General features: G+C 45.6%; 1 protein-coding gene across 5 annotated transcripts; it reads left to right on the top strand.

The window, feature by feature from the left end:
* Positions 1 to 999: 999 nt before the first annotated feature.
* PATZ1 (POZ/BTB and AT hook containing zinc finger 1) lies at positions 1,000 to 23,534 on the top strand. Of its 5 annotated transcripts, XR_011338629.1 has the most exons (7): positions 1,000 to 2,285; positions 4,595 to 4,658; positions 7,932 to 8,003; positions 10,407 to 10,578; positions 16,031 to 16,168; positions 18,005 to 19,883; positions 20,548 to 23,534. XR_011338629.1 is itself a non-coding variant. In XM_069870675.1 (6 exons), exons 1-6 carry the CDS (start codon positions 1,048 to 1,050, stop codon positions 18,421 to 18,423), a joined length of 2,103 nt encoding a protein of 700 aa, XP_069726776.1. In that variant the 5' UTR covers positions 1,000 to 1,047; the 3' UTR covers positions 18,424 to 23,534. The 5 variants fall into 5 exon arrangements, 4 of the variants coding, with proteins under 4 accessions (XP_069726776.1, XP_069726778.1, XP_069726777.1 ...); XM_069870675.1 differs by having other exon boundaries at positions 18,005 to 23,534; XM_069870677.1 differs by lacking the exon at positions 20,548 to 23,534 and having other exon boundaries at positions 16,096 to 16,168; positions 18,005 to 18,185.
* The last annotated feature ends 397 nt before the right edge of the window (positions 23,535 to 23,931 follow it).

The raw sequence follows: 23,931 nt of genomic DNA, 5'->3' as shown, positions 1-23,931 counted from the left end.
AGACAAAGGGCTCTGCTCGGGAGCGTGCGTGTGCGGGGCGCGGACCCGTGAGCGGCGCGGAGCTCTCCCCGAGGAGCCGGCTCGGCGGCGCCGGGCGCTTCAGCCCCGGGACGGCCCCGAGCCCCGGGGCGGCGAGAGGCGGCCCCGCAGCCCCCGGCCCGACGGGCGAGGGGCCCGGGCGCGGTGGGGGGGCGGGGGCGGTGCGGGAGGGGGCGCGCGGCCCCCGCTCCTCCTCCCCCGGCCGCGGGGGGGGGGGCGGCGAGGGGGCGCGGCGGCCCCGCGGCATTGGCGGATCGGTGCGGGGAGGGGGGGCGGCGGCCCCCGGCCCCGCGGGCGGGCGGGGTGGGGGCCGGGCTGCGGCGCTGCTGCTCCCGCATTGGCGGATGCGGGAGGGAGGGGGGCAGGAAGCGGGGGGGCAGGGGAGCGCCGAGGGGGGGGTCTCGGCGAGCGGGGTGGGGGTCTGCGCGCCCGGAGAGCGGAGGAAAGTTTGCGGCGGCGGCGGCGGCGGCGGCGTGGGAGGGCGGGGAGGGCGGGGCCCGGGCCGGAGGCGGCGGCGGCGGCGGCGGCGGCGCGGGGTCGGGGCGCGGCGGCCGGGGGGCCCCGCTGGATTTTCGTAGGGGGGGTGGTATCGCCCCCTCCTTCTCCTCCCCCCAGGGGTGAAAGTGCAAGAGGAAGTGCGGCCGCTGCCATCTTTCCTCCGCTCCAAACACACGGACGGAGCCGGCAGCCCGGAGCCGCCGCCGGAGCCGCCCCCCGCCCCCCGCCATCTCCCCGTTCCCCGCCGGCTCGCGCCGCGCGCGCCCCTTCCCGCGGCGGCCCCGGCGCGCGGCGCCTCGCGGCGGCGTTCCGGGACCTGCCCGCGCGCGCGCCCCCGCGCCGCCCGCGCCTTTTGTCTCGCCCCCCCCCCCCCTCCACCTCCCCGCGGTCCCTCGCGCCGCGCGGGGGGCGCCGCGCGCGCCGCCGCCGCCGGCCCGGGCAGGGGCGGGGAGAGCCGAGGCGGGCGGGGAGCGCGCGCCCCCTGCGGGCGGCGGCGGGCGGCGCGGCCCCATGGAGCGGGTGAGCGAGGCGGGCGGCGGGGCCGCCGCGGGCTGCTACACGTACCAGGTGAGCCGGCACAGCGCCGACGTGCTGCACAGCCTCAACCAGCAGCGCAAGAACGGCGGCCGCTTCTGCGACGTGCTGCTGCGCGTGGGCGACGAGAGCTTCCCCGCGCACCGCGCCGTGCTGGCCGCCTGCAGCGAGTACTTCGAGTCGGTGTTCAGCGCGCAGCCGGGCGGCGCGGACGGCGCGGAGGGCGCGGAGGCGGCGGGCGGCGCGGCGGGCGGCGGGCGGGAGCTGGAGATGCACACCATCAGCTCCAAGGTGTTCGGGGACATCCTGGACTTCGCCTACACCTCGCGCATCGTGGTGCGGCTGGAGAGCTTCCCCGAGCTCATGACGGCCGCCAAGTTCCTGCTGATGCGCTCCGTGATCGACATCTGCCAGGAGGTCATCAAGCAGTCCAACGTGCAGATCCTCGTGCCCCCCGCGCGCCCCGACATCATGCTCTTCCGCCCGGGGGCCGCAGACCTCGGCTTCCCCCTTGACATGACCAACGGCGCCGCCTTGGCACCCAACGGCAACGGCATCGCGGGCATGCCCGACGACGAGGCGGCGCGGGCGGCGCTGACCGCCGCGCAGTCCTCCCTGCCCGTCCTGCAGGGCGTGGACCGCCTGCCCATGGTGGCGGGGCCGCTGTCCCCGCCGCTGCTCGCCTCCCCCTTCCAGAACGTGGCCGCCAGCACCCCCGCGTTGGGCACCAAGAGGGGCAGGGGGCGTCCTCGCAAAGCCAATCTCTTGGACTCCATGATGTTCGGCACCCCTGGAGGCCTGCGAGAGGCCGGCATCCTGCCTTGTGGCCTCTGTGGGAAGGTGTTCACGGATGCTAACCGTCTTCGGCAGCATGAGGCTCAACACGGGGTGACGAGCTTACAGCTGGGCTACATAGACATCCCTGCCCCGAGACTGGGTGAGAATGGTGTCCCTGGTCAGGACGACCCCGACGCGCCCCGGAAAAGAAGCCGGACGAGGAAACAGGTGGCCTGTGAGATCTGTGGCAAGATCTTTCGGGACGTGTACCACCTGAATCGGCACAAGCTGTCGCACTCCGGCGAGAAGCCTTACTCTTGTCCGGTGTGTGGGTTACGGTTCAAGCGGAAAGACAGGATGTCCTATCACGTTCGATCTCACGATGGCTCTGTGGGAAAGCCCTACATCTGCCAGAGCTGTGGAAAAGGCTTCTCCAGGTAAGAGAGTGCTGATAAGGACCATGGACACCAACGGAGACCTAGGAAGTTGACTTTCCTATCCCTCGGGTTACGGGAACAGTTGGTACTTAGCATAGTTTGACTGTTCCATCTCACAGTGTCTTGAGAAATGAGATTTCCATCGTTCCCACTGGGATGCTATTCTGCCCTCTCTTGGAAGGGTTTAGAAGTAATTAAGGCGTAGAACTGGGAGGAGCTGGCTTCTGGGTGAAGTGTTGTCCCAGGTTCGGTGTATGCCTGTCCTTGGGCAGGTCGGCTCACCTCTCCCTCCAATCGCTTCTCTGTAGGATGGGTAACGGGTAGTGAAATTGTGACCTGCCTCGCACCGGGGTTCTGAGACTGCTGACTCACAGCTGTTTCGAAGGCGCTGTCGAAGTGCGAATATTAATACATCGCAAGGTTATTCTTTTTCTTGTATCCATTTTAAATTTTCTTTTTCTTAACTTCCCTTCATTTCTCTTAGTTTGTAATGGTTTTTATCACCCAAATGTGAAGGAAGAGGTGAGATTTCAAGGGCTGCAGCATCAAGTGTCTTTTAATTCATGGTCTTTGTGTCCTTTGGGTTTGCATCCTTCTGGAGGGGATCCTCTGTCTACCCTGCAACATACGTAAGAGCCGTGCGTTTCATGTTGCTGATGTCGCTGTTTGTGGGAGTTAATTTAATAAGTAGTTTGATACGCGTAGTTGTGTTAGTGGTACCTCGTAGTCTGAGTTAATGAGTTTGAAACTTGTTGGGAACTTTGGTGCTGGCTTTGAGGCTGGAAGTTGCGGGGGGACGGGGGATGCCTGCTCTCTGTTATTTTCTGCGGCAGTCAATGGGCTCCAGCAGGAGGGAAGGAACCCCGACACCAAAACAAATCCAAAGGCTACAACCCAATTGTCCCCACTGTACAGATGTAGGAAACTGTGTCCCTGCTCACTCTCCTTTTGACAGAGGAGCTTTTTGTTACTGAAATAAATTAAGAACATGTAGACTCTCTTTAAAACCCGCAGTAATTAAGGATGCACCTTCATAAGGAATAGAAACGTAGAAATGGAACATTCCACCTGTAGCTGGAAGTGGAAGTATTTTTATTGTTAAAGTGCTGCCTGGGATCACCTGTCAATTCTTATTACTTTATTCACGCTTAAAGATTTCTGCTGTTGCCGTATGAAAGGTCAGGAAGGAAAAGTGCAAGATCCTTGTTGAGTTCTCATTTTTCCCAGTATGTTAATGTGAACAGACAGGACTGTTACTGTAAAAGTAAACAACAGAAGCATCTACGCTTCTTTGTAAAACCGAAGCATGAATGAAAAGTAGAGACGCTTTCTTTAAGTTTCAGTATCTAGTCATGGAAGCAGCCAAGAGATTTTGAAAGTCTGATTCCGGCATCCTTTTCTCCACTCAGTAGCGCAGCATGGTGGGCTGCCAGGCTTGAGGGGCTGGGAGGGACCCCAGCCTGTCTCTGATTACGCCGCTCCAGCCTGCGGGAGCATCAAGGCGAGCAGCCTGACTGCCAAGCTGGTCTATTTTCTGTCTGCAGTGCGGGAATTCCATCCCGCGCCCTCTCATTGGCGCAGCTGGGGAGTTGGGGGAGGAGAGGGTGGAGAATTTGTTTCCAAGCAGTTTTGGCCTCATACAATGAAAAGCCTTCTTGCCACTTAGGAGAAACTCCCACCAGGAAAATCTGCAGCTATTCAGCCCTCTCTTCTTCAAAGTAGGCTTTACTGGTTGTGAAGAATGATCTTTTTCCAGTAATGATTTGCTCTTCCGTTGCACCTTCTCGTTGGGACCCTCACTGTATTTGTATTTTTGCAGTCTCCCAGCCGCACTGTGAGTTAGGACAGTGCTTTTTCATCTCCCTGGTAGGAGATGCGTTGCGGCAGCAGGGTTCAGTCAGTCTCGTTGCACAGAGGTGCTCAAAGCTGGCTTCTTACCTCAGCATTTGGGACACAAACCAAAAGGGTCTGATTTTCAAATATTCAGCAACTGTAAATCAAAGTGCCCCCATTGTCAAGGTCTAAGCAGGATTTGGAAGGGGACATGCAGGCACGAAAACTGTAGCTTATATTCCCCGTTCGCTCTGATCACTCAGTCATAATTTCTTCCTGAGGAAACGGAGCCTTTTAGCGAGTTGGAGAGGGCGCTTCCCGAGCAGAGTTCCAGCTGCTGACGATCTGGTTCTTGGAAAGCTGAACATTACTGTGCTTGGCATGGATGCGCCACGGGGCTCTTGGGTTTTGTTTTGTTAAAATTGTGGGTTTATTCCAAGTACCTGTTCTAAGTGCTCTGTGTGTTTTCTCTCGAGGCCAGACCACCTGAACGGGCACATCAAGCAGGTGCACACCTCGGAGAGACCCCACAAGTGTCAGGTAGGAGCTGGCGGGGCCGAGACCGACGTACGGGCAATCCTCGGCATCGCGTTTGTGTGCGCAGGCAGTTACGGAGTATCAGTAAAAATCCCACGTACGTGTGAGTTGGGATAAAAGTTTGTATATGACAGCGTGGGACAGCAAACGCTGCTTTATGTCCCTCCCGTCCCCCAGTCCCCTGTGTCACCCACAGTGCTGTCCTCCTGCCCCCTCCCCTCTACCAGGTGTTCTCCTGCTGCTCTGTCCCAGGCTCACCCTGCATCTCTCACCCAGTCACCTTCTCCTCTGGCTTAGAGGCAGCATCACAGATGACTCCCTCCACCTCCCCCCGTTTTTATCGCAGTGGTTGCCAACAGGAGGCTCCAATGATGACTTCATTTTTTAGAACAATTTCAAATAAAATTGGTAAATTTTCATAACTTGCAAAGATACTCTTTTTTTTTTTTTTTTTTTATTCACATAGCCTTCAGAACATTGCACTGAGCAAAACTGGAAGCTTTTTTCACTCCCAGGGGAACAGAGATAACAGCATCATAGTATCCTATGCAGTAAATGTCACAACATTATATGTGGCTTTTTACAGTTAATAAATTACTCGTTAAGGTTTGAAATATCAAATCAAGAAATATATTTTATAATTAATTTTCAGAGAGCTTTAAAAGGTGCTTGGAAGTATTAATTAAAACCAAATTTGAGAATTGGTTTCTGCTATCGCCCACTGCCCTCACGTATTCGTTGGGCAAACTTGTAACACGTTTGTTGGGCTAACAGTCTCCAGCTCGGTCCCCCCCCAAAAGATTTAAATAGTTATTCATTTAAATGTTGGAGCAAGATAATTTTGAGTTTATTTGAAGACAGCGAAGGTTAGAGGATTTTTTTTCTTCTATAATTTTCAACCACATGTCATGAACTCGCTCAGCCCTGCATGGCTGCTGCTTCCTGATCTGCACTTTTTTCCCCCATCTCTCGACACACTTCTCCTGTGTTTCCTCCAAATTGTGTGTGTTTGGAAACATTTTGCAACTTTAATAATTCACTGCGCATTTTTTCAGACTCCTAGAGCCACCTCAGGTTTCTGTTGATCTCCACATGACCTGTGGAAACCCAGCACCTTTGAAATCAGGCCATGGAGCCTTCATGTTGATTTAGCTGCATGTCCTATATAAAGCCTTAGATTGGTTTGAGCTTCTCAAGATGATTTAGGGGCTATAGATTTCTATAAATTGGAAAGTTCCACTCATAAAAAGACTTCACCATTTGGGGATAGCAAGGTGTCGGAGTGGATGAACTGAGGGCAGCTACAGATTTTTTCCCATCAGTATATGTTGATGTGCAAGTACAGAAGTGAATGTTCAGGTCCCAGCATAATCTTTTGCCAGGTGATATCAAGGTTGCTGAATGAACAGAGGTTATGAATAATGTTGGTAGATGTGGATTGTCCTCTGCCAGCTGATGCCTGTTAATTTGTTTATAGCTTTCTGATTGATTTAAGAATATTAAATATAAACTCTGTCAGTGTGAATCAGAGGATACGATGAGAGTGAGAAGTTCAAGAAATACGGAAGCTAAGATTGTACAGTGAAGTGCAACTCAATCTACTTGCACACATGTATTTCCTGATAGCAATTTCTAAGAACAGTCTTTCTCATTGTGTGTTGTTTAAAGTGCCATAATGCTGTGTGCATTGTTGATTTCAGTTAAAAGGTGCAGGCTATAGGGTACCAGCATCAGGACAGAGGTGGGGTTGTTATTCAGGTGTGGGTTGGGTTTGAGTTTTGACTGCTTAACACCACAAAGTTAATTTTTCATAAATCTTAAGATATAGAAAATGTGTTAAGGAGCTGTTGTGTGTCTGCAAGTACATACTTAATATCCTGTCAGATTTAGAAAGTTCTCTTAAGTGTGCACAGATCTGCTATGCATGGTACAAACCACAGAAGGGATGCCATCACGCTAGGAATCTGTTCCACATCTGAAAGCTGATTTATGAATTGATAATGTTCTCCTTGTGATTATCTCATAACTGGTTACACTTCTTTTCCATGAAGTGTATCTGAACACAGAATCTGGCCCCTAAGAAGGAAAACAGCTTAATATTGGCGTGTTGTTTTGCCATTTTCCATTATCTTTTCCCGTTGATTTTGTTTGGCAGATTAGCTCCCTGTGAGAGCAGCCTGAAAAGCATCAAGCATCCTTTTAGTATGTTGAGTTTCTGTTGAAAATTCCTGTTACTGTCATGCTTTGTTGATGTTTGTTGCAGAAGAGAAATGCTCTGTCAGTAAACAGGAAAACTTTCCAGAACCGTCTATCCTGGTGGCCTTCTTGGAAGCCATGCTCTGTTACGATTTAACCAAAATCCACCGGGCGCTTACCAGAGCCCTCGTGTGTCTTGGCAAACCAGTGGATATCTGATGTTCTGTTGGTGTGGCATTGCAAGACAGTTTTGGACTACCAAAACAAAGCGTGAAGGTGTCAGGCCAACTTCAAAATAAACAAAATGAAACTGTGAGAAGCAGGACAGTTGTAAGCTGAACATCATGCAACAGCGGTAGTTGTTAGTGCTCAGCATATAATCCTGCACTCATCCCCCTGAAGCAACAGTTGTGCTTCACAGATCTTTGAAAAATTATTCTAAATTCCAGCACCTTTAGCACCAGATGCCAGACAAAGACTGGATCCTAGCCTTTTAATTACTGTTTAAATAGACTCAGGACAGGGAAGGCCCCCACAGAGACAAGGCAGCTGAGCAGTTTGATCCAAAGAGTGCGGTGGTGTCCAGCCCTGACTGACACCAAATGGCACTCTGGATCCTCTTCCCTGGGTTGTTACAGTGGTGATTTAATCTGACAGTTGAGTTTGGGGTGTAGGAGAGCGGGTAAGTTGGTTTTCTGGTTATAACGGGGTAGCTCAGTTTGCTGATGTGTCACGGGAAGGGGCAAAGCCAGGTTGTTGGCTTTGGAGTGTGAGTGGTACCAAAGTTAGGTGCCGTGTGGGAGAAAACAGCGGCCTAAAAATCTGTGGACATGAAAGAACACGGGGAGAAAAACAGAGTTTGCTCCTTCTCGGAGGAGAAGAGGCAGTTTGTTCTTCTAGCGATTTAAGTAAAAAAGAGAAAAATGCAGGTTAAATTAAAGCATAACTTTTGTCAGAGAAAAAGATCTAATTATTTAAGTAAACCTAAAATTGGCACCCCAAGTCCAGTGCTTTTCCCATTGATTTCAATGCAGAATGAGTTTCTTCCTGTCCTAATTTCTCTTACTTCCTGCCTATTAGCAGGAAAATGGCAGCCACCCTGGAATAAGCTCAGAGACATCCACATCCATAGAAAAGTTGAAACTTCAAGAGGTATTTCTTAAACAATGTTTTTTAAACTTTATATATATTATTTTTGATCTATTTATATACCTGTGCAATGTTTGATAGGAAAGCACTGGAGGGTTTTCTGCTATGATTAACAATTAATTATAAATACTTAGCACTTACTTAGCACTTCACATCTTTTGTAAAATAAAACTTTTTTTTTTTCTCTATACCTTTTATAAATATTAACTATTTGACCATTAACTTTGGGTTTTTCTTTAAACCTAGTCCTGTCTCCCATTGTTACCATTCAGCTGAATCGGTTCTTGCTTTCTCCACTGGACTTAATTTTTTGAAGCTTCTTTGCATATATATTTATTATATTGCTTATCCAGGGTGAACTTTGGTCAGCTCAGCAGCAAGAGTGAGAAATCAAACACACAAATGGTTATATTGCCTTTCCTTAAGCTTTCAACATGATAAGCTTCCAGTGGGATAGGTGCGGCTTTGCTTCTGGCATCCCTGTGTTTGTGTGTTTTGTTTCCAGTCTGCGCTCCCAGTGCTTTGTGCGGAAGCTCGCTGTGGCTCAGCGTGGCCAGGCGTGCTGATGGTGGATCTTCTGCCTGCCATCCCCGATTGCCTTGTTACCTGTCTTTAGTTGATACCCAACAGATGGGTTAGAGGCAGTGCTGGAATCCCACCCTAAGTGAGTGCTTCCCCCTAAAAACACGTCAGTAAAGTGGAAGCTGTGCCTGTTTTGCTCAGCGCTGTGTACTGAGATTTCAAACTAAGACAAATCTTTCACGTTCAGGGCTTTGCCTCTTAATCGTCACTGCTCGTAATTTATGAGTCTTGGTGTGGTGAGCTTGGCTGAACTGTGTGTGTCACAGAAATGCAGAGAATGTCACTGCTGTCTGTCTAAGTTCATCCCTCCCCATGGCAGGAGGGTTGGAACTGCATGATCTTTAAGGTCCCTTCCAACCCAAACCATTCCATGATTCTATAAGGCCCTGGTCCTTTGAGTGGCCAGGCCTTGCACTGGCTGCAGAGGAGCCTCAGCTCTGTGAGCGTTTCGCACGCTTGAACACCCCATAGGATCAAGCGAGGGGAAAGCCTGTTGAAATCGATAGGTACTCTTCAGCTGCCTTCAATACTCTTTTGATTGAAGTCCTGATTAACTAAATGATTTGGGTTATCCTCTCCTGTATTATCAGTTTCACTTACTTGAAGCTGTAATTTTGTAGTTGTACCAGGACTGTTACTTTAACAAGTTTGTCTCTGTTGAAACAGTTGTTTACTTACACGCTGATACTTGAAACAACAGAATGTAACCAGTTCCCCACTCAGTAGTCTTCTATAACCTCTTAGAGGGCTCCGTTTATACATCTCAGACTTGCGTTGTTTTATATAAAGGTGGTATAACTGAAACACTGTACGTTCGTGAATTCACTGCTGCCCGCTTGCTCTGGTCATACTAGCGTACACTTGCGCTTGTTTTTCTGCTTGCACTGGTGAGCAGTGGTTGCAGACTGTTCGGTTAATACCTCGAACTGGCGGTGTGTTTCCCTCCGTGCGTTAGAGACAGAGCGAGCTGCTCAGAACTGGCGGCTGTTACAGCAGGCTGCGTGTGTGCATGCCTGCCAGCGCTGTGATTACAAAGGAGGGAAGGAGCCTGCACTCGCCTCATCCTATGGATTGTGTCTGGGAAGGGGGCAGGTAGAATCAATATTATTTTGTGCCAAATCAAGCTTGTTTCCTGGCAGTAAGTGGAATGTGGTACCTTGACTGGGGTAAGTGATAAACCTATCACAGTGCCATGCAGTTACGCTGATACCTGCTCAGTTCTTAGGCTTCACTTGCACCGTTTGTCTGCACTGCTGCTGTGGCACCAGGACAGCTCTTTACTGTCTTTTGTCACATCCTCACCCCAGCCAGTTCTCCGATGCTTTGTGTGTGTGTCTTCATACTCCAAAGAGTTTTTGTGTGCTGAAGTGAGATTGATCAGATCAAGGAGTGAAACTTAGGACAGTGACAGAGAGGACATTTTGAGGGGTCTAAAGCGATGGTAACAGCTCAGAGAAATGGCAGAATCTACTGTAAATTGAATTAAGTGGTTTGTGCTGTTTCTTTTGTTAAATATTACTTGAAGTTTTAATATCTTCATCCTCAGAGAGGAGATAAGGTCTTACTACTCTATCTTGACTTAAGTTTTACTGTCTGTAGAATTTTAGAGCTGTTTTCTGCTTTCTTAATTCTTTTGGGAAATAAGGTCACATTTTGTGCAGTACTTCTGTGATCTGAATTTTGCATTTGTGGGAAAATGGCTTGTGCATCATCATGTCGTGTGTGGTTGCTCAGGGTGTAAGTTATTTAAAGAATACTGAATGTATTGGACAAAAGCGCTTTTAGCAGAGCGGATAAGTCACATGGTTCTCGTTGTACCTGCAGACCTGTAATGCTTCCTTTGCCACCCGTGACCGACTGCGCTCACACCTAGCGTGTCACGAAGACAAAGTTCCCTGCCAGGTGTGTGGGAAGTACTTGCGAGCTGCGTATATGGCCGATCATTTGAAGAAACATAGTGAAGGACCAAGCAATTTCTGCACTATCTGTAACCGAGGTAATGGAGAGGCTGGGTTTTTTTAATTTTATTTCAGTCGGCTGGGGCAGCACTGGAGGAAAGCTGAAAGGCTTTGTGACTCTGTCTGCAACAGGAGGAGGTTGTACTATACATGTGTCTGTGGAACGCTTAACTTTTTTACATGGCTGAAGCAAATAGTTTCTGGACAGTTTTAGGAATTTTATTTGCTGAAGTGCTGGGTCCCTATAGAACAGCCATGATACTTGAGTCCTTGCATTCAGTTTGGAAGAAAAATCTTAAAAATACACACCAAGTTGAAAATTATACGCTGTACATAGAAATCTGTATTATATCATCAGTCTTGCTTAACCTCCTGGTGCAGCAGAAGAGTCAAGGTGCTTCTCCCTCTTCACCCAATGAATTACCTTGTATTAACAGATTTCTAAAACAAGTTTTGTGAAGAGTACTAGAAATGTGTTTTACCCTTATTTGTACAGATACAGCTTTTCATAGAATCCTAGAATATCTGGAGTTGGAAAGGACCCATAAAGATTATCAAGTCCAACTGTGCCTGTTCCTCGCTGAACTACTTAATACTAAACCATATGACTAAGACCTGTTGAGGATTTTCCATCTGTATGTGGTACTCTTCACTTAAAGAGAGCTGTAAATTTAGGCTTTGTGGGATGTAAAGCAAGCTGGAAAAATAATTCTGACTTCTTGGTGCCTTTTTCTGAATGATTAATATACAACTTCAAAATACGCTGTTGGCTTGCACAGGGGCACAGACCCCTTAACGTGTTGGAAGAGGTTGCTGCTGCATTTTGGTATCTTGTTTTTTTCTGATGAGCCAGTTTTAATCATGTGTGTTCCCTTTTCTGATTTAAGAGAGGTGAAATCCTTTGAGAAAACAAAGCTGTTCCGTATTTAATGTTGGAACTGTCCAGGGAGCTTTTGGATAATGAGTTCCAGCAGTGGAACTCTCAAGTCCTGGCAGTGATGTTAACAGTGTGAAGGGAAAGGCACCTTCAGATTCTGAAGCTCCAGGTAAATGGTATGACGTAAAGCCTGGCCTCCATTTCGGCCGAAGGCTTATGCTTATCCCAGTCCTTTTTGTGGTAACAACCTGGAGGATGCTGTCCAAGATCCAAGCATCCACCATCCTGCTCTCCTTCAGCTGATCATGATGCCAAGCAGAAACTCATACGGGTTGGGAGATACTGTCTTTTTTCCAACATCTGTAAGCTTGAGTTTCGACCTAACTACCACTGGATGTCACTGCAGACCTTCCGGAATTCAGCCAGCCTGACAAAGGCAGGTCTGGTGTTCAAACAATGAAAGCACTGCATTGTTTATTCATGTTTTACAGGCTAAATGTGCAGGGGAGATTTTTAAATAAAATGCGCGTTTCCCTGCAGAAGGATAGGGAACCTGTTGTACAGCAGACTTTAAACAACTGCTTTCTTTGTACTGTTTGTGTATTTCATGTATATTGTCAGAATTCGGTCTGCTGTGAGTTTCAGTTTTACTGGGGAAAGGTAATTATTCTGGTGAATTATTGTTAAATATCTACCCGGTGTTAAAATTCATACGAAAGGGAAGTTACAGACTGGATTTGTCAAACAGCTGTGGTATGAACTCATTGTTATGTGCTGTGAATTTTAATTACGGATTTATGATCCATGACAGCAGAAATTTGAATCCAGAGTGTTCTAGAACCAAATGACAGTGTTCACTGTTTTAAGCAGACGTTTAATAGACGTCTTTTAAATTGTAGAGCGTGGCAAAATGAAGTACAGTGAAAAATTTCTGAATTAGAAACACCTATTTGGTAGCACCGGTGCAGTGAGAAGCCGCGTGCCTCCCTGGGCTGCAGCTGTGTCGCGGCGGGATGCTTGCCCGGTGGGGTTTGTTTTATTCTTTCCTCAGCTGATGTGCTGAGAGATTGCTGAATTGGAGCTTAGGTTGTTCTGAATATAGGAACTGTTGAGCCCTCAATATAGGAATTGTCAGGCTCTCAATATAGAAATTGTTAAGCCCTTCATATAGGAATTATTGAGCGAGAGTACCCATGGTGCCTGTAGAGAGAGGTTTGGATGTTGTCCCACCAAAAAAAAAGCAGTGGATGGAAAGGTGACTATGAGGCAGCTGCACACGTCCCCGTGTTCAAGACAGAGCTTGGAATGCCTCAGTGCGTCCCATCAGGCCGAGGACCTTTCTGTGGAACTTTATCAAGTGTCTCATGTTCTCCTAAATGTTTAGTGGATTTGGGAGATGGGGAGCTCAGTCCTTGGCTGGAATCAGCAGCCTCTGGCTTGCTGTGTCACACCTGTGCCCATCTGCTGGGGCCATGTATTTATGTATTTTATGAAATGGCAGTATACTGTCCAAAAATTGCCATCCAGGTTATTTTCTTACTTAGGATCTTTGTGCTTAGAATAAATATGGAAGCACTTGTCTTGTTACATTAGGGAAGCTGTGCAATATAGCTTTTTCTGAGACTTCTTTTTTTTTTTAAGAATTTCTCTAAAGTGGTCTTATGGAAACCAATTCTCAATCCTCACTTTTTAAGAAAAACTATCTTTAATCAGTTCAAATAAAAAAGACCTACTCCTGCTGTGTTGTTACATCATCTTTTATTGCCATCCTTAGGAACTTTATTCGCTTGTTTGGGTTTTTTCAAAGAAGGTAAGAGGTTGTTTATGGTGGCATGTCTAGAACTGGTGCTTTGTGATAACATGTGCAGCTCGTAAGATTCATTTTCTGTTTCAGACACATACGCATTGTTTGTTTCATAAAAGTCAAATTAGGAAAAGTGTAAATAGTCTAATGACAAGTTAGATGGAATTTTTCTTTACACTAAGAGGAATTCTGTTATATTTCCTGGTGGATGCAGAGTTGATTAAAGCAAGACACGTTCTCCAGACGTTCCACATTAGAATTTTTGAAAAAGGAGCATCCTACAGTGATTTCTGGAGCCTGTCTCCTTCTAAATGTTATCTGAAAATTGAGGAATAGATCCCATTTACATAAAGCGGATCATTTCCTCCCTATGTATATTTTTAGTGTTGGTTCCTCTGGTGTGAAGAAGTAATCTGCTCTGCAAAGGTGAGTATGGGTAAAGCGATAAATACGTTCCTTTGGAAAAACACCGCCACTTCCTCCTCTGCATTAGCCTGACTTCTTTTTTAAAGACATTTTTAAAAGTAAGGGATTATTGTCTATGAATCCCCCATCTTTCTAGGACAGACAAGCATAATGAAGGTCTGATGGGGAAAAGACCAGTGCTAAGTGCTTCAGAAAAAAAGTAGGGTAGAAACAATTAAAAAAATCTCACTTTAGGCAGCGTCCTGTGAAGTGATGGCATTCTCACTGCTTTGGTGGAAGTTGATGACTCACATGTTCATCTGCCAAGCGCATAAAGGGGGGCTAACACTTTGCAGGCAGTTTTGATTATATAAAACAATATACTCTACAAATAGAATTGCAGAGCTCAGAACAAAAATACTGTAGAGCAGAGATTACAGCTTCAGAATTTCCTGTGTAGTACAGAAAACCACTGAATACCTGTACGTGGTCCTTTCTTGATGGCTGGCAGAGAGGACTGAGTGCGTTTCTATGTGAAGAGGCTCACGCGTGTGGTTATTGGACGCGCGTATGAAGTAAGGGAAGTACCTTGTCGTGGGAGGTATCACTATTGTATCAGTACATCATGTCCTCTTCTCTGCCAGTCAGACAAGTGGTCTTTTCATGCCTGCAGTGAGTGTTTGGTGTTTAGAAAGACTTTCTCCTGTGGCCCAGTGAGATGTGCAGTACAGTGTTTTGTGTTCAAGGGCAGGCCTGGCATGATTCTGGGAGGACAACATCTGTACGTGAATTCCCTGAACGACCCAGCCTAGTTGATTCTGTGCCATTGTATTCTGAGTGTTGTAGTTTTTGATCCCATCAGTTGTGATGTCTCTCCAACCTGGGGTTGTTACAGCAGCGCTTTCATTGGTGTTCTGCAGCCTGCCCTTTCCTCTTGGGATATTGTAGATTTCTGTCCTGCTCCACAGGTCCTGTGTATTGAATCCTCAATAACCCCTGGGTGATCTTTGATCCTGGCAGGTTTGGTAGAGGGATTTCCTGCTGAGTAAGCAGAGGGAATTCTGGTGTAAAGCCACAATCAGAGCTGCTGTCAGACCATCCACCCAAGGACTTGGCCAGTATTGGTTCTGCATCCTTCCCAATTTATAATATTATGTGCCATCAACGTCAGTGCAGCTATAGCACTATTGAAATGGCTTTACACTAGCATATCTATCCATATTTAAAGCAAAGCGTTTGTATGAAAGTTCTCTTGCAAGGGCTTGCGATATAAATGCTCTTTTGGTTTAAAAAAAAGTGTGTGTTGGTTTTTCTCTGTCCAGAAAAGGAATCTGGAGCTCTGTGTCTGTGATGGTGAAACTTGTGTTCTTAGTTTTTAAAGGAAAATGTTTCGAACATGAAAGTGCCATAATATTCTGTGCGAAATTTAATAGAGAATTAAAATGGTTGTTGCTGGACTTACTTTGTCTAGGCAGTCTTAAAACTCTGTCCTCTTTACATCTTACATATGGCCCGAATATATGACTCGCAGATCTGATTATGATCTGAATTTTAAAACATTCCAAAATATATGTGATATAGTTGATTGCTTTAAAGGAAGAGGCCATATATGTGAGCTTTCAATAACAATTTAGAAAAGCACATGCACAAATGTAAAAACCTGTTTTGTTAATAAGTCAGTTGTTTGAAATATATGTTTTTAATGTGAGTGTTTTGGGCTTACAGATCAGAGCTAACAAATACTGACATTTTGTTTCAGGGGTTTTTGCCTGCTGACAAAATACAAATTTTAATCTGTTTTTTAAAACTCAGGATGAGCTGAACAGACAAAATATGTTTCAAAAATTACTATGGAACAGAATTTTATACCTTAAAGTTCAGTTGTTTGTGCCTTTTGGGAGTCATGTAAATACTGGAAACCTGAGGGGAAAACACACAAAATAGGATGCTCATAAATGGCATTCCTTCGGATCTTAGCAGCACAGAGAATAAACTAATTTGGACTGTCTCCCAAAGTATTGTCAGATGATGAAGGCATTTTTAATTAAAATAAATGAAACAGCATAAAATTGGGTGCGTTTTTGTGTCATGTATCTTCTACCCTTTTCCAGAAGGTTTCTTGTCATCTGATGAGTTTATTCCATGTTTTTTTTCTCCTCAAGGAGGCTGTTCTCTCATTACAACTTCCAAAAAGCAAATGAGGCCTGATGGAAGGTGTGCTTGGCATTCATTGCCCAATGGTGCCTGGGGATCCTCCTTGGGCATGCCATATTAACCAGAGATCCAGCTCATGTAACAGCACATTTGTCATAGGGAGTGGGAGCCAGAGATAATTAAGAGAACAGGGAAGGCAGATATGTGTCTTTGCTGGTGGCAGGATCTCATCTCCTTTTATCTTGTTTAGGTTTCTCCTCTGCCTCCTACTTAAAGGTCCATGTTAAAACCCACCACGGTGTTCCCCTTCCCCAGGTCTCCAGGCACCAGGAGTCCATCCCGAATGGGGGAGCAGCGTTCCACTGCGTCAGGACCTATGGCATCAAAGGCAAGCGACTCGCTGCTCTGCACCTTGCTGCTCTGTGCGGAGCTTTGTGTTGTGGGATGTCGGGCTGGGCATGAGGAAGGGGAGGGAGGAAAGGACAGGGAAAACCTGGAAAGATGCTTAGGGAGATACAGAGAAATTGCGTAGCATGATACAGCATGTAACTCTGTCCCTGGACAGCCAGGGGAAGGAGAGGGACACAAGAGTATGTGAATTTTTTGGCAGTTTCTTTGATGTTAGAGATTGAAAAAGCCATGTTAATTCATCCTGACCACCTTCCTAGCAGCAATCAGCATGTGAATTTTGCCTGAGGGGTGCAGATCCTTGTCCATTCCTTAGTCCCACTACACTTGAGTCTCGTGTTAGACAAACTGTGTTTCTGATTTCGGGTGAAAGGAGGAGTCACAGAATGTAGCTCATAAAAATTCTTGAATGGTGAAAGCAATATTCATCTTCAGGTTGATGAGGAGCCGTGCAGCTCTCTGTAGTTAAACTTACCCTTTTAATGCTGTTGTTGGGGAGGAGAGGTAGAAGGTGGTAATAGTTCACTTACTTTTGGGGGGGTTTTACCCTGCATTTATCTTCTGGAGAAAAAAAAAGATATTATTGTAAGAATAGCTAAAGAGTATTTAACTTCTGAGTACATAAATCTTTGTGTTAATCTGTGTAGATTTTTACTTCTTGGTTTAAGCTGTCAGTATTCCTGGTGAAGCCGAAACACCAGAATATACTTCAAAACCAGGGTTGTCCCAAAAAGTTTTTTTTTCTTGCCCAGGAGAGCACAGCAGGCTGGGTTAAACAAAGTCTGCGCAGCAGAAAGCTATGGTTGTGTAATTTTTTTTTTTCTGTTGAAGTCCTGATAGAGTTAGCACAGAAGCCCTTTGGTTTTGGGTGGTGTGCTGACTTAGAGATTTACTCCAGCTCAGCAGTGTGTTGATTTCATGCATATCCTGTTTGGTTTGTAATGCTGAGTCCAGAGCAAATCTGTCTTTTGGGTTGTGCCAAGTGGTTCTTTGGTCTTTTGGAGTTAACAGTAGATACAGCTTATTTGTATTCAGAGACCTCTTTAGGGAGCACGTCTGGGTTTCCCACGCTCATTCATATTCAGTGAGCAAAAAGTGTGGACAAACTTCCTTGGCTTTCTGCCAGTGGAGAACGGGAACACTCCAGACATACCAATGGCTTGGCCGGGATATGTATCCAAATGACTTAAAGGAGTGTCCCTGGCCTCCCTCCTGTTTCATATCACAGCAATTCTAAATTATGAAGTTGACTTCTAACAGTGTTGCACTTACTTGTAAAAACGAGTTCCTCGAAGCTAAATGGAATCGCACTTCTTAAATTGCCGTAGCTCACTGCTGTTTTGCTGAGTATTTCCAGGTTTCTTCTCACCTTGCTGTACACTGTTGTACTTTATTAGGTTTCTAGGCTCTCCCACAAAGTATCAACAATACTTCAGAAGCATGGGAGTGAATTGTCCAGTTAAAAACTCATTGTTACACCTATCCTTTTGTAGTGCCTGCGATGTAAACGTGCTATATTTGGGATTCAAAAAAGTGTTACGTAAACCAGAGATCCACTGTGAATTCATTCAGTATTATGACAAATCCGTAATAAAACCTGAATGTCACTTTGATAGCTGCCCAGTGGTTTGTAGAGAGGAGCTATGGTCAGGGGCTTTAGAATATGAGGGATTGCAATGTTAAGTGTGAATCATTCTGTCGTGACAAGCATTAATGAAATTGGGTGGCAACCATATCATATATTTGAATGCACGTTAAATAAATTTTTGGAGGGAGATAAGATTCTGAAAACTTCTCTCTTTTCTTTTTCCCGTAGAAGGCCAGAAATGCTCACATTCGGACCCGATTGAGAGTTCTGATTCATACGGAGACCTCTCTGACACCAGTGACCTCAAGACTCCTGAGAAACAGAGCACCAACGGGTCCTTCTCATGTGACATGGCAGTCAGCAAAAACAAAGTGGAGACGGAAGGAGAGAAGAAGTACCCTTGCCCTGAATGTGGCAGCTTTTTCAGATCAAAGTCTTATCTAAACAAACACATACAGAAAGTTCACGTCAGGGCTCTTGGTGGCCCGCTGGGGGACCTCGGTCCTGCTCTAGGATCCCCCTTTTCACCCCAACAGAACATGTCTCTCCTGGAGTCATTCGGGTTTCAGATCGTCCAGTCAGCGTTTGCGTCATCTCTAGTGGATCCAGAGGTCGACCAGCAACCAATGGGGCCAGAGGGGAAATGAGATCAGCTGGCTCTTCAGAAAGCGAAGCAGCAGTCTGGCTATAATGATAAGATGCTGTGAATGAAAGAGGAAATAATGGAATTTGTTTCTATAGCTGAGAATTTTTTATTCATTTTAGCTTCCCTCTTTGTCTCATGCCTACCCCACCTTTAAACCTTCCCTGGGGAGAGGAAGAAAGTGCTTCTGAGCTGATCAATTACAAAAGATGGTGACCTTGAATAGGAGATGCGACCTTAAACACCAAATGGAGTTTTAGAAGCTGCTGCTGGTGTTTCATCATGATCTTCTAGAATAAGTAAAAGTTGCCAGCACTGATCTGAGAATTAGACAGTCTTAGTGACCGAGGCACCAGGGGAGCTACAGCTGCAGTGAGCTCTGCTTCTGTTCTCTCTCTATTCCCCGCCTTCCCTAACCTGCCTCAGAAAAGCAGTAAGTTTTAAAAACAGACCCATTATTGACCCATTATTGAATATGACATTAAGAAAAATGCCCTGTGGTACCTAGCAGGTTACAATGCAGTTGTCCTTTTAAAAACAAAAATTTAAAGAAGGTGAGAGAATTTGTCCCCCTTCTGCCATTTGTGAGGCTGTGAGTGCTGCAGCAGGACTGAACTGCTGACAAAAATCACCATTCAGAACAGGTTGTTTTTGTTACTTTTAATGATTAAACTTGCTGTCGGGATTTTAATTCTCTATTATTATTATTATTTTAGGACCTGTTGTAGTGAATTGCTACTGAAAAGCCAGTCTAAGGCAATACACAGAGCACTCTGAAAACAGCAGTCACATTAGGGTTAGTATTAATTTTTTTTAAGATGTACCATAATTAATACCTTGGCTAGTTGGTTGTTTTAAGTCTATGAAAGAAATAGTTTTATGGGAAAAAAAAAAAGAAAAAAAAAAAAGGAAGGAAAACCACCATTGCAGTCTGTTTGACTGGTGCTCATTTTTCATGTGGGGAGCTAGGGTGTAAACACGCTCAGCTATCGGGTAAAACTATGTACCACTGACTTGTTTAGTGTGAATAAACCCAGGGGTTCGCGGGGTGATTTTGGTTAATTGGGTTGGACTATTAAAGAAGTTAGTACGTAACTTTGCATCCCCTTGTTCTGTCTGGTTTTTGAGAAACTTAGCCACCTGTCCCAAAGGTGTGCAAAGGAGAACCAGTAAATAGGGCAGTAATTCCTCTCTGCATGGTACCGCACTCCCAGTGACCTGGGCTGTTTGGCTGCAGTCATGCTCTCCTGATCTGCCTCTAGTCAGGTTTGCAAAAGCTGGTTGTACTCCTTCCTTTTCCAGAGAAGGGGGTTTCTACTATAAGAGATGAGAATTGCAAACAGCGTCTGTCTGCAAAAGAATTGATTACAAAATGCAAAGAAGCTGGTCTCTAGGCTGTTGGAGGTTCCACTTAATCTGAAATAATGCCGAAATAGTGTCTTTTTTTGACCCTCCTCTTCCCATGTAACTTGTCAAGGTCTTTATGTACCAAATCCAGGTATAAATGTTGTTTGATTAACACAGGGTTAGGAGTTAGGAATGCTCTGAGTTATAATGATGGTTCTGCTGTTGATGCCCAAAGTCACATAGGTCAGCTCACTGCATTTATTCCTTAATTTCCCATCTTTGGAAAGTTTTCTCACACTTGCTGTGAGGTTAATGAGCAAAGCTTAAGCAGTGATTGGGTAAACAGTGTTGCTGTGTGTACTGAATATTTCCAGAAAAGTCCTGAAGAGGCCCGGTCCCTCACGAGACTTGCATTCTGTGAAATAGTAGCTGTCTCCACTGTTAATATGGTGCTGGAGCAGGACAGACCATGTCCTGCAGGAGACACGTCTATGTGAAATGTGAATGCAGCCACAAGCTGCAGTTGGGCTACAACCTGTGTTGCCCAGGTGCTCCTGATCCAACCCCTGCAGCTAATGCAGGACTGTGATAAAACGCATTTCTGTTTTGATTTTGTGTTAGAATTACAGAGACTTTTGTGAGCATGCAGATTTTGGGATGGTGCTCTTAAGTTCTACAGACTTAGAAGCCCCAGCTTCTCTCTTCTGAGAAGCTACTTTTTTGTACTTGTTCTCGAGTATTTTAAAGCAAGGATAAATAATCAATGGCTTTTTTCTTATAGCACCAGCACTTTCTAAATTGAGAGCATGTTGCAGTGGACTTGATGTTTTGCTATAAATCTGTGTTGTGAGACTGAAGGACATGTTCTTTTCCATTCATCTTCCTCCAGAATCCCTGGAATAGGTATGAGTTGCATTTAAAAGGGGGGGCAAAACACAACAAAGCAACCCACCTTCAAAATAAAGCTTTGTGGAATTGCTATTAATGCACTGGTAAGCTTAGTTGGAAAATGGAAGCAGGACATTTGAGAAAAGTAACAAAACATTTTAAAACATCTTACGAATATAGGCCGTCATGAGATGGCTTTGTAAACTGTCAAGCAAGTCAAGGTACAGCAGGCTTTCCAGTCAGCATAACAATTCACTGGAATTAGCAAATGCAGCCGTGATCGCTGTGATTCACTGGTGGCTCACATTTAAGCCACCAGGAAAGCGTTTGTTGAATTGAGGCTGTATTCTGAAAGATGTAAGTTTGCGACCCTAGTGTTCCTACATGCACTGAGAGAGGGTGCTCTAGTTGCAAAACTCAATTCTGAAAGCCAAGTTAAGGATATAGGATATTTTCAGCCTACACTGAGCTACACTGACGTTGGTGTTACCAGTGGGTTGGATTTTGGCCGTGTGTGTCTGAATTTAATTTTGAATTTAACCTGATGAAAGAAATGAAAAGCCTTGAACTAGAAAGGAAGCCTTCTAAAACACTAACTCTGCATTTTGCTCTTCAAAGAAAATGCTTACTAAGTTGTCATGAATACATTGAATGAAAGCTACTTACTTCTCAGTCTAGTGGACAGGGGAAACAATTGGGTAGGAGGTTAACGATCCTGAAATGACAGTCCTGGGTCATCCTGGTGTAAAAGGGTGAGATTTGCACCAGCACAAGAGACCGGTGTGGATTGGTTCCAGCAGTAGGCTGGGCAGATCTTTAGCAGTGGTGTATTTTCGGAGTTTTTTGCTTTGAAAGCATATCGTTCCATTTTGGATAGTAATGTACTTTGAGAAATGTCTGCTTTTCCTAGAACAGAAGATGAATCCAAACAGCAAACTCAGCCTTGTAAGTTCAGTTCAGAGGTAGAAGGGGAAATGTTTAACATGCCTTGAGCTGCAGGCTCTGTTCTTTCCGTTCTCTTTTCAATTGGCATATCAATGTGTAGATGATAGTTCTCATGTTGGGACAGCCCTCTGTCACTTGTCATCTTTGGTGGGACTGCAGTTCAGTGCTGGAGTCGGTGCGCTTCCCTGCCAAGAACAGGACTGTGGTTCATCCAAATTTTGATAATGAGAGTTACAGTATTTCTTTGTATTATCGAAGTCCATTAAACCCCTCAACTGAAGCTCAGGCTCTTGTGTATTCAGTGTGATGAAAACATCTTCAAACATTTATAATCTAAACATTAAAGACAGACAGAAAATGAATAGATGCTCCTAGGTGAGTGAGTGAAATAAAGATGAAGGACTAAAAACCACTTGCATGCAAGCTTAAGTGTTCTGTTGAATGCAGGGGCACAGACTTATTGTCAGGCTTCTTTGGTTGCCTGAATTGACCTTTATATGCTGTTTATCTACAACAAATGCAAGGTAAAGCAATGGAACGGGACTTTATTCCATTCTGAGTTGAGTAATTTTACCTTGCATTTGTCACATGCTAGATGTGTGCAGTCAGACGTGGTGTAGCTCACCTGAAGTAATTTACGCATGTTGACATGGGAAATTGATAGCAGAACCAGAAATTGAACGCAGGTTTTTCCTTCTCTCAATCCAGTGCCTTAACTCTTGTAGGGCAAAGTAGTCTGTGTTGGGGGAGATGATTGCTTTGTTTGTTTATAAAGCCTAGAACTATAAGATGGTGTGGGGTTGGTCTTCCCACCAATCTTTGGAATAATTGCAAATGCCCAGTCACAATTTTAGACCTGTTTGAGTGCCAGTGACTTGGGGAATATTGATTTCCCACGTATTCCCTGAAATTATTGTTTCCTCCCTCAGCTGCTGTCAGCAGTAAGGAATGACTTGAATAGAAGAGCTGTGTAACTGAATGTCTATCTAACTCAACTAATTAAATTGATAGTATGAAAGCTAACCTAGATTTTGTAGGCTCTGTTGTAACTTTAGTGTCTTGTTTTTTCACTAAATCTTTGTTCTTGGAAATCAATATCTGAACTTATGTCTTGAGACTGGAGCGGAGTACCACCTCCAGCTTTGATTTTTTTTTAAGGTGCTTGCTTGAGGAAGTAGATGCCAAAGTAAACTTGAAAGGAACTCCCGACTTCATTGATGGAAAAACCAATGGAGGGCAAGAGCTCTCTTTGGGTTTCATGAGAAATAAATGGATGAAGTGAAACAGAGCTACCAAAATTATCAATAATGAAACAGAAAAGGCTTTCCTTTATCACCCACAAATATAACACCCACAGATGTTTTCAATTGTTCAGTGCATGGCAGAAACTCTGAGAGCAAGTGCCAATCAAAACCACAGAATGTGTTAGCGTTTTCAGCGTTATGAATATACCTTAACAGCATTACAAATGTTTTAATGTATTTTAAGCCAGCTTTTTGCCATCCACCTGGGCGCAGTACCTGAGTTTTAACTGAACAGAACACAAGCTCGCAGTAAATCTCTGAGCTTATGTTCTTGGTTCCACACTGAGAGACAAAACAAATGAGCAAATGGGATAAAGAACCCAATAGGAAAACTTTGAAGGGAAAACAGATTCTGGAAGATTCCCCTGTCTCCTCAGAGTCCCATTTTTTATCCTGAGCATCCTTTTCAAAACAAGATCCTTCAGCTATTGTGAATGAGCCTTTGGGAACAGATTTGGCTTCCAGCCCGTTCCACTGCTGGTTGTCCCTGTAAGGAGCCCGTGTGTTCTGGAGCCCGGAGCCCGGACCGGAGGGAGGCAGCACGCTGGGGCTGCAGCCGGACGCCACGTCTGCTGTGGCAGAGTCAGCAGCACCACTGACATCGCCTGCCTGCTCCTGTGGCACCTTCACCCTCCACTTGTTCCTATGCCAGTGCCTGTGCCTGCTCTGGCGGGTGCTGCTCTGCAAAGAGCCACATTCGCTAGGGAAAAAAAAACCAAAAACCAGATAACTATTTGGCTAAAAAGAAAAAAAAACCAAACCAAACAAACCCAAACATCTTAAAACTACTTCTGTGACCTAGCTGCAAAGTGGTGCAGGAGAGGAGCAGGATGCCTGGCTGTGAGGGGTTGTGGTGATGTCTGGAACGGTTCAAGCATGTTTGTGAAAAGCCACAGTTGTTTGCTCTGTGGTAGTGGATAATGACTGCCTGTTTATGAAGAATTAACACCATGTGTCATCTCTAGCCTCTTCCTCTGTTTTGTTCCCGTCTTTCAAATGAGATTATGATAACCCTTGGGTAAGAAGTT

The sequence above is a fragment of the Phaenicophaeus curvirostris genome, chromosome 17 (genome assembly GCF_032191515.1).
Source record: "Phaenicophaeus curvirostris isolate KB17595 chromosome 17, BPBGC_Pcur_1.0, whole genome shotgun sequence".
Lineage (NCBI taxonomy): Eukaryota > Metazoa > Chordata > Aves > Cuculiformes > Cuculidae > Phaenicophaeus > Phaenicophaeus curvirostris.
The sequence above is the reverse complement of the archived record's forward strand: the minus strand, read 5'-3'. Positions and strand labels throughout refer to the sequence as shown.